Below are 11,164 nucleotides of genomic sequence, written 5' to 3'. Positions count from 1 at the left end.
ACGTCCTGACTTCTCCACACTACCTCAACAGTCTAATGAGACGAGGCCTACACATATTGGAGCACAAGCCCCTGCAACCCCTCCAGTTCGGTGATAGGGAGTAGGGCTCAGGCTAGATCACCTTCCATTGGGAAGGGTGATCTAGCCCGCAGGTCTCGCCCTAATCTCACTGGGGGTTTCACACTGAGGGAATGTTTGTACTGACGCGACACTGGTGTGTTTGTCGGAGGTAAACACTGCAGACTCTGCAGTCTGACAGAGGACTGAATATATATTTATATATTCACTGAGAAAAACGCCCGAACAGTTCTGTAATCAAATGCAGTATAAAAATAACGTATTGTTTCAATAATAATAATAATAATAATAATAATAATAATTTATTAATGTTTCCAATGATGATTCAACAAGAACACAGTATAAGAATATATAATAAGACAGCTTCAGACATGCAGACATTCATCATTTATGAGACTGTTGTCAGAATTTGAAACATTTGTTTTATTATTTTTATTTACTTGTTTTAAGTAACCAGATCTAATGAAATTGGCCTATTCCATCAGCAGGTCATTTCACCCGTTTCAAGAAATACTTTTTTCAAAAATGAACAGATCTTTTTGCTTTTGTATATGATAATGAAGATTTTTGCTTGTTAAAAAAAAGTACTTAATTACTTAATAGAAAGTAATTTAGCTTGTTTCAGGAAATATTGCTGATAATGTTGCTTGTTTTAAGAAATAATGCAGATCATTTTGCTTGTGTCAATAATTGATACAGATCATTTTCTTTGTTTTAAGAACTATTGCAGGTAAATGTGTTCATTAAAAAAAACTATGCAGGTATTTTCACTTGTTTAAATAATTAATGCAGGTAATTTTTCAATAAATACTGCTGATAATTTAGCATTTGTTCAATAAATAATGCACAGAAATTGTTTGCTATGTTTAAAAAAGTAAAGTAATGCACATAATCTTGCTTGTGTCAATACATAATGCTGACGGCTGTGTTTGTTTCAAGAAATATTGCAAGTAAATGTGTTGATTTAAAAAAAAAAACATATGCAGGTCATTTTGCTTATTTCAAGAAACACTGCGGACAATTGTGCATTTCAAGAAATACTTGTAGATCATTTCAGATAATGTTTTGCTTGTTTCTAGAAAGAAATCAAACAAAATGTTGATATATTCCAAAACAATATGACTAATATCCTTATTTGAACATGTGTATATTTATTAGCTATACTGACAAGATAATTTGCCTTGCCAATATTCTTACAGTTTGAGCTGTGCGTACTTTCTGAATTCATCCAGATCCGTTCAAGTATTGTAATTATGCTGAAAGCACAGTTCCAGTGTAATTTGATCACATTCTACTTCAAGGACCATTGCAGCTTCTTCTGTCATTCAATTTAATTATTTTAGATTTTTAACATTTAAAATAGCCTCAAAGGGGATTTCCACTAATGTTGCACTTGTTTCCGTACCACGTCCTGCATGTATCCTCCTTCCAACTGACTCGAATATACATTTTAGACTAAAACCTCCTCCAAATACGATAAATCAATGGGTCAGGGTGTGTATTCATAACCACTTGCTGTAAAAATGACCTGTGATTTGTCTCCTCAATTTAACAATTCATTTCCTCAATTTAATACATTTTTTCCTCAACTGAATAACTCATTTCCTCAATTTAACAATTAATTTCCTCAATTTAATAAATTTGTTTCCTCAATTTAATAACTCATTTCATCAACTTAACAATTCATTTTCTCAATTTAATAAATTTGTTTCCTCAATTTAATAACTAATTTCCTCAATTTAATCATTTATATCCTCAATTTAATCATTTATTTCCTCCATTTAACAATTAATTTCCTCAATTTAACAATTAATTTCCTCAATTTAACAATTAATTTCCTCAATTTATTTTTTTCCCTCAATTTAATAACTCATTTCCTTAATTTAATCATTTATATCCTCAATTTAATCATTTATTTCCTCAATTTAACAATTAATTTCCTAAATTTAATAATTTGTTTCCTTAATTTAACCATTATTTTCCTCAATTTAATAATTCATTTAATCAATGTAACAATTCATTTCCTTAATTTAATAAATTCCTTTCCTCAATCTAATAAAGTTTCCTCAGTTTAGAGTCTTGATTTTTTACACGTATAACACCTAAAAGTCTTTCCTTTCTTCTTTGAGGGATTTTCGTTAATTCATCCAGCGAAAGTCTTCCAGTTCTGAGAGGTTATTGAGTTGATGATGAAGATGTTGAAGGTCCTTGGTTCTTTCTCCAAGTTCACACTTCTGTAACCTCTTGGTTTGGGTATATTTATTGATTTATTGATGTATTTATTAATCTATCTATTTCTTTACAGTGACACAGGTGGTCTAATCTACAGAGGCTCAGTTCGCATCTCTTCCAACTAACGCAACTAACGCAACTAACGCAACTTCCCTGCACAACTCTGATATACATTTTAGACTAAAACCTCCTCTAAATACGGTAAATCAATGGGTCAGGGTGTGTATTCATAACCATTTGCTGTAAAAACGACCTGTGATGTAGCTTTTAGAGGCATTGGGCTCTTTACGATTATGATTTAGGTGTGTATTCATAGAAAGCCTAGCACATCTGATATTGAGCAGGTCTTGGCTGGTCGACTGCCCATTGCCCATTCGATTTTTATGAAGTGCTCATCTTGAAGCTCAGTAGTGTTAAAGACAAAATGACGGATCGGCTGAGTATCGGTGTTCTCCAAAAAAAAAAAAACAAACAAACAAAAAAACCACTGGTTTACAGGTTCCTCAATATTTCGGCTCAAGTTCGTCCTCGCTGCTTTCTCCTTCACTTCCCTCCTGTCCTGCCTTTTCGCTCCAGGAAAGTTCTTTCGGCACAGATTTGACCCCCAGCACCTGTCTCTGGACCAGTCTGCAGTATAGCCCGCCGCGGGCCATCAGCTCGGCGTGCTGGCCCTGTTCCACTACTGCCCCTCCATCCAGCACAATGATACTGTGGGCTCGCTCCACCGTACTCAGCCTGTGGGCAATCACCAGCACGGTGTGGCTCTGTATGACGCCGTCCAGAGCCTGCTGGACCTGGAAGGCAGCAGAGGAACGCCATTAGGCTGGTAAGGAACCTCAGATCCAGTCAGCAAACACATTATTTTTGCATGTTTGGCATCTGAAGTTTTTGTTTTGTGGTCAACAAGTAAAGGACGTTTATGTACACCAATCGGCGCCATGCTAACAGAGCAGCTGTTTCGAGGGTATTCTTCACTCACCATATGCTCGCTTTCGGCATCCAGCGCGCTGGTGGCCTCGTCCAGCACGAGCACACGGGGGTTCCTGATGAGAGCACGGGCGATGGCCACTCTTTGCTTCTGCCCTCCAGACAGCTGGGTCCCCTTCTCCCCCACGCCTTCAACACAACACAGGGACACAACAAACAAGAGAGTCACGTTTCCTGGTAAACTGCACAGCATTTTAACCAGCAGATGTCACAATTTCATATAATAAATAGTTGAGTGTATATATATATATATATATATATATGTTGACGCCAAGCATGTGTCTCCCAGAGATGAAACGGACCCGTTTCATAGCCTTTGGTGAGGCTGCAGATGAAGTCGTGAGCGTTGGCTTTGGTAGCAGCTGCGATGACCTCCTCCATTGGAGTGTCCTCAAGGCCGTAGGAGATGTTCTTCTGCACCGATCGAGCAAACAACACTGGCTCCTGTCCCACTAGTGATACCTGTAACAGCGCCCAGAAAATAACTTTAAGCCATTGTTACTGCCATGACTTGCAGTGTTACTGCATGTCAGACACTGAATACCCTGATAGCAGACACTGAATACCTCATACTAGACAATTAATACCTCATACTAGACAATTAATTCCTCATACTAGGCACTAAATACCTCACAGATGAAGCCACTAGACAATAATACCTCACAGCAGACATTACATACCTCATACTACACACTGAATATCTCATAGTAGAAACCCAATACCTCATTCTAGACACTAAATACGAGACATTAAATACTTTGTCCTAGACACTGAATACCTCATAGTAGAAGCTGAATACCTCATAGTAGGCGCTGAATACCTCATACTAGACACTAAATACCTCATAGTAGACACTGAATCTCATAGAAATCACTAAATACCTCATACTAGACACTAAATACCTAATAGTAGACGCTGAATACCTTATAGTAGACACTGAATCTCATAGAAATCACTAAATACCTCATACTAGACACTGAATACCTCACAGAAGACACTAAATACCTTATATTAGACACTGAATACCTCACAGCAGACACTAAATACCTCATACTAGACACTGAACACCTCATACTAGACACTGAATACCTCATACTAGACACTGAATACCTCATAGTAGGCGCTGAATACCTCATACTAGACACTAAATACCTCATAGTAGACACTGAATACCTCATACTAGACACTGAATACCTCATACTAGACACTGAATACCTCACAGCAGACACTAAATACCTCATAGTAGACGCTGAATACCTCATAGTAGACGCTGAATACCTCATACTAGACGCTGAATACCTCACAGCAGACACTAAATACCTCATAGCAGACACTGAATCTCACAGAAATCACTAAATACCTCATTGTAGTTTCTGAATAATAGAATAGAACTGAATTAGTGAATTATTCATAACACTCACTACATAATTAGTATTGGATGATTCATTTTAGTTAAAGAATCATTTATAGTAGCCACAGTTGAAGAAGTTAAAGTGGTGTAAACAACGCTCCCTCTTGGAGCGCTCCACATCCTTTCAGACTCACAGTGTTACGGAGTCTTCTCATCATAAAAAACTTACCTTGGAGTGAAGGTAGCCGTGCTGGTATGTTTGAACCGGCCGGCCGTCCAGAAGCACCTGGCCGTGCTGAGGAGAGTAGAAGTTCTCCAGGAGAGACACACAGGAGCTCTTCCCACTACCTGAAGGACCAACCAGCGCAGTGACCTCTCCCGGACGAACGCTGAAGGACACGTTCTGAAAGACGCATGGGTTTCGTTTCTACTTTGAAGGAGCAGGATTCCAGACACACAGTATTTGGTGTCTGAGGTTTGCTTGATCGGAGCTACAAGGATAATGTAAAGTAATGAAAGCTTTCAACCCCATCAACTCCTAACTCGCGACACACTCCTCATCCATGTGGAGGTGTCCTTGCTTATACACACGGATGAAACCGAATCAATGACTGAATGAGAGGCTGTACCTTCAGGATATGTGCCTCTGGTCGTGTAGGATAGGCGAAAGTGACGTTCTTGAACTCCACCAGGCCTCGGAACGAGTCTGGAGCCTCTTGGCCATCGTGAGCATGCTTGGGTTTCCGGTCGATGTACTCAAACACTTTCTCCGCTGCTCCTACGCCCTGCATCAGCCCTGTGTACACAGAGGCTATGCTCTGCAAGGCAAACCCAAGAGGAAAGCTGCTAATTACCTTGCTAATGTCTGTTGCAAGCTTCATATAAAGTACAAGGGCATCCCGTGTAGCCCAGCGCCAACGTACTGCCAGAATACCGATGGGCGCTAGAAGAACTAAGCATGCTGAAGGCCTACTGTGTGTAATGACATGGGTGCGATTAGTGAACACTAACCTCCAGACATTCGCCCAGTTCGAGCTCGTAGATGATAAAGGAAATGAGGGTTCCTCCACTTATCTGACCCGTCACCACCAAGTGTCCCCCGTAGAACAAGATAGCCACCTGCAAAGCTAGCTCTGAGATCTGAAACGAGAGAGAGGTTTGTCAGACGTATTTTACAGCATCCGTTAGCCTCAATCTAGCCCCACGTTAACAAACTAGCCACACGGTAGTCTAGCTATGTTATTGCATGATACCCACACAGCTGGACCACATGAAGCAAGCGTAGGCCAGAGCTTGTTTCTTGTTGAGTCTGAAGACCTCCAGCAGCCTGTCGTAATAGGAGTTGGCTTCTCGCTCCTCGTTAGCGAAGCTCCGCACCGTCCGCATGGCCGAGATCGTCTCCTCGGCCAATTTATTGGCGTGAGCCAGCGACGTCTGAACCTCTTTGGTTAATTTCTGCACAAAAGAACGAAAACGAACGCCCTGATTAATAGAAGTTTTAAACTTTTAAACCAAATCATTTTTTTTATTACGGTTATTATTTTTATTTTATATAAAAAAAAAAATAAGGCAAAATATTGATTTATTTATTCATTTTAAATCATAAGTTTGGTTAAATTCAAACAAATCTAAAAAAAATTATAGAAAATATTCTGGATATTAATACAACAATATATATATTTTTTTTTCTTTTAAAATTTCACTCTGGTTAAGTTTATTGTAACTTTTTATTTTTTATATGATATATATTTTTTATTATTTATTTATTTAATTGATTTATATACACACATACATATAGAGCTTTGTTAATTACTATACAAATATTTGTCAGCTTTTTCACATGTGCATATTCTGGATAAATTCTAATTAAATAAATATAAATATAATTGAATTAATTAAACTGAAATTTACTTTGTTTACACGTGTTTTTATTATTTATTTATTTATTTATTTATTTTGGTGAAACAGTAGTGTGTGAGTTTCTATTGCAGGTTATATTATGCAGATACTCTCCACAGACCTATATTAATTACTATGCAATAGTTATATGATATTTTGGATACACTAAAATTAACTTCTGGCTTACATTACATGTTATAATTTTTACTTTTTAATTGGGATTATTATTTTTTTTTTAATATATATATATATATATATATATATATATATATATATATTATTTTTTCAAATGTTGCTTTCAACTTTTTCAACTTTTCAACTTTTCGTGTGTGTGTTCCTATGACGGGTCATATTAATCAGACTTCTTCATGCTCTCCCAGATACATACCTTGTAGTACTCCCCGTAGAGCTTGGAGACCACGGCGATGTACGGGAAGCCCATGATGGTGACGAGAGACAGCTTCCAGGACATGCCGAACATGAAGATGAAGAAGCCCACGCCCTTGATGAAGCTGCGCAGGAACAGGTTGACGTTCTGGGAGATCAGGTCGCTGACCTGCGTGGTGTCCGAGGTCAGCCGGGAAGTGATGTCACCTGCGAGGAAAGCCACAGTGTCAGCCTGACGCCATCTAGCCCCATGGTAACTAACTAGCCATGTCATCTTCATTCAGGATATTAATTTGATCATCAACCGAATCAATGAGGCTAATCAATGTAGCTAACAAATAATGCTAGCTTATGTACAGAACTGCATGTTTGCATAGTCACAAACTAGACAGATTTGCTTTGCACTTGTTTAAGTATAAACATGGATAAAAGCATAGCCTAGTTAGCATAGGTAGCGGAATTAGCATTAGCATCAAAGCTAATATTTAGCAAGTTCTTTTGCCTGGCTTTAAGATTTTAGGTTTGAGGTAAATATGTGAACAATGCTAAGAGGTGTACACCAAGCTAGCATGCTAGCTACATTAGCCTCATAGCTCCAGTGGAAACCCAAAGAAACTGAACCTCAGACACCAAACGTGTCTTGACTGATGGACCACATTTGGCCCAGTTATACAGGATAGCATCAATTAGCCCGTATGCGAGTCAGGAACTCGAGCCTCAAATGAGGTCAAGGCCTGTATTTAGCGAAGATCGCTTCGTATTGGTGCTTAACCCATTATTTAAACATAAAACACTGCTATGAAGCTTTTTAATAGATTTTTCAAAGCAGATTCGCTATAAATCTGTCGGGTGTTTACTGAAATGATATTGGTGACAGTCTGATTCCAGTCTTTATTAGCTACCGTTAGCCTAGCTATCTCCGTAAACTAAAAGAAGCCATCAAATACCCCAAATTTCTTGGCTAGCTGAGTGCATCTGGGGTCAGCGATCAATCGTTTTGTAATTTTTTGTTTAGTAACTATTCCTTTAATGCAGCTGATTGATGATTCTGATGATGCGTTTTCAAGGTGGGAGGAGCTACAACGCCCCCATGTTAGCAGCGAAGTACTTTACCTGTATGGTTAGCGTCGAAGAAGCCGATCTCCTGGTGCATGAGCGACCGGAACAGGAGGTTCCTCAGCCGAATGTTCAGCCTGGCAAACGTCAAGGAGAACACGCCCCCGCGGAACCCGATGGCCAGAGAACTACGGAGAGAAACACCCCATCAACATCAGCAGCAGGGTGCGCTGTTCTCCTCCAGCCAGCTTTCTCAAGTCCAACATTCAATATACATCCCAGACGCTGACATGGGTCAGTGTTAAGAGGTTATCAGTGTGTGTGTGTGTGTGTGTGTGTCATCTACTGCCATTGGCACTTACAGTGACTGGTCAACAGGCTCCCAATGAGAGCGACCTGTCGGACTCACCTGACCAGGGCCAGCACAGACAGGGTAATCATGGGTTTAGTAAAGTACTCCATGCTCTTGTGGATCACTATGCCGTCTATGGCCTGTCCGGTGTAATAAGGAATGAAGGCCTCGCCTGCGGACACAGAAAAACAACCAATCAGATCTGACTTTCAACTCCGTAACTGTTAGCAACGTTAGCATTTGTGGATTGAATACTTCGGTTCTCTAAACTATAGACTTACATCATTTTCTCCAACAAAACAGCAACAAATCATCTAGCGAATGTCCAGAGGTCATGCTGCACACGTGCATAGACAATTTTTAGGAAATAAATGAAAAGAAAAAAATACAAGATATATAAATATTTTTTAATATTAATTATATAAATATATAATTCATTATTTTTAAATATATATATTTAAATATTTATTTGTATATAAATACAATATATTTAAACAATAAAGTAATAAATTCTCAATTATTTTTAGTTGTAAATAATAACAATAATAATAATAATAATAATGTATGTTTTAACTAACTAATATACGTTTTAGTTAGTTAAAAACATACTTTTTTATATTTTTAAATAATGATATAATATTTTATTACAATAAACTAATTAATAAATCTATTATAATTAATATGTTTTAGTAATGTACTGTCCTATTTTCTTATTTCAAGTATAGACTATAACAAATACAATACTAATATTATATAGTACAATAAATAATCATTAATAATAATAATAATAACAACAACTCACTGTACTAATATATTATTATTGTTATTAGCATTGTTATTATTATAGTCATACTTGAAAGTAGACTGTAGGACAATACATAATATTGAAATCATTTAAAATAGATGAAATAATTTGTTTGTCATTTTATTATAATTTTTATTAAACTTACTTTATTTAATATTAAAATTACATACAATTATTCATTGTTTAATTAGTTAGTTTAATTAGTGAGTTAAGAGCTCACAGGTTATTTTCCTGGCAGGTTTTGTTGGATGTAGTCATGAGGGGGGAGGGGGAGTCAGATACGAGCTTTTAGTCCTGTAACTGATAGGAACCTGATCAGAGTTCCTGATGTCCTGATGGTAAACTCCCCATTCTGGTGATAAATGCATGACTGTCGGGGGAGTTTGCTTATGCTGGGCTTGGCCTTGTGCAGTCCATGGGTAGTTTAAATATTAATTTTTATAAATTACGTTTGGCCTATTTGTTTTTATCTAGTAAACCCATGACCGGACGGGACCGGTGTGAGTCGGTAACAGCAAGTCATCCGACATCAAAGAACTGTTAACTGAGGTAATGCAGCGGTTGCACAACATACTGCCCTCAGTGTGCAACAGGACAAGCTGTGTGTGTGTGTGTGTGTGTGTGTGTGAGAGTGTGTATAACGCGAATGAGTAACACTGAAGCAATAGGGCTGCAACACCACAACCATACGCAATGTAACAGTGAATAGCTGTAAAGCAGAAGCAGTAAATGACAAGGCTGAGTGCTGAGGGGGAAGGTAGGGGTCATCCCATCATGTCACAGAGAGCAAGGCCAGCTATACTCTCTGGGACTCTGTGTGGCATCACTGGGCATTGAACTTACAACCTGGCGGGTCCAACTCTTAGACCTATCAGTGGTAGGTTGTGAACTTGATGCCCGATGCCTGGTGGAGGAGGGAAAAGCCCCCGAAAGAAAGGCTACTCACACACAGCAGAGAGCAGCAGGAAGATGAAGGCGACGGTCAGCAGTCCTGAGTCCTTCTTGCAGTAGGAGAGCAGGCGTCCCACCGTGGCCCCAGAGTTGGGCTGCTCTTTCGCCCCTTTCTTCCCCTTCCCGCCAGTCTCCCCGTCCTCCTCCACCTCTTCTCTCTGGTCCACCAGCCGCTCTTGGTCCTCGCTCTCCCCTCCGTCCGCGACGCCACGCTCTGGCGTCTTGGCTAGGAGGTTCCACAAGAGCATGGTGACCACGGAGGCCACGCAGGTCCAGGAGAACAGTCCGAGGAACCACGGGTCGTACATGAGCTCGCCCTCCTCGGACAACATCAGCAGCTTGGCCAGGGCGTAGGTCAGGACTGAGAGGCCCACCAGGACCACCAGCGTGCCCAGGTTGGCGGCTCTCCTGGGCCCATCGACCCTGTTCCAGACCACCCCGGCCGTCCCTCCCAGGAGGAGGCAGGCCCGGACGATGAGGGTCCCCCACAGGTCCAGGACCGAGTGGCGCAGGTTGAAGTTCTGGAAGTCATCTTCGAAGACATCAAGACTGAAGCCCTGGACGTAAAGGACGGTGGTGACCACAGCGTCTACAAAGATGAAAGACAGGTTGCAGCCGGCAATGACCCCAACCCTCATCCTCTTCACTTTGGGAGTGGACAGAGGTGGGTGGTCTCATCTAGCTACAGGTCAGGTGCCTGCAGAAATAGGACAGCAGCAAATGAGCCAGATGAAATGGGCAGCCTCAGGTCAGGTCAGGTCAGAAGAGGCCCTCTGGTCACTCTTACAGCAGCACACATTCACGAGGCTTGTAATGATGATGTGCACCATCAACATCCCGGCAACTCGAGACGCGGCAGACAGGCGCATGCGCAGGCGCACTACGTACTCTCACGAATCTCACGGTTAAACTACTTCTGCCCAGCCGCGCATTTTAACTCACTGACCAGCGCAGCTCACTCAGACTCTGCTGCTGACCGCGGCTACGAGCCGAAAAACGAGCCGTCTGAACGATACGGGGCTCAGCCCTCACGACCCGGTTCACTCACTGAGGCTCTCACACGAGC

The 11,164-nt window shown here is 40.3% G+C and overlaps 1 protein-coding gene across 1 annotated transcript; it reads right to left on the bottom strand.

Annotated features, from left to right (window-relative positions):
- Window positions 1-395: 395 nt before the first annotated feature.
- Window positions 396-11,152, bottom strand: abcb9 (ATP-binding cassette, sub-family B (MDR/TAP), member 9). Its single transcript, XM_072664872.1, has 11 exons — window positions 10,094-11,152; window positions 8,400-8,514; window positions 8,048-8,178; window positions 6,936-7,141; window positions 5,906-6,103; window positions 5,660-5,788; window positions 5,278-5,466; window positions 4,878-5,051; window positions 3,600-3,759; window positions 3,290-3,426; window positions 396-3,104 (listed from the first exon to the last, which is right to left on the bottom strand). Exons 1-11 carry the CDS (start codon window positions 10,734-10,736, stop codon window positions 2,814-2,816), a joined length of 2,373 nt encoding a protein of 790 aa, XP_072520973.1. The 5' UTR covers window positions 10,737-11,152; the 3' UTR covers window positions 396-2,813.
- Between the last annotated feature and the right edge of the window lie 12 nt (window positions 11,153-11,164).

Source organism: Salminus brasiliensis, chromosome 20 (assembly GCF_030463535.1).
Source record: "Salminus brasiliensis chromosome 20, fSalBra1.hap2, whole genome shotgun sequence".
Taxonomy (NCBI): Eukaryota; Metazoa; Chordata; class Actinopteri; order Characiformes; family Bryconidae; genus Salminus; species Salminus brasiliensis.
The sequence above is the reverse complement of the archived record's forward strand: the minus strand, read 5'-3'. Positions and strand labels throughout refer to the sequence as shown.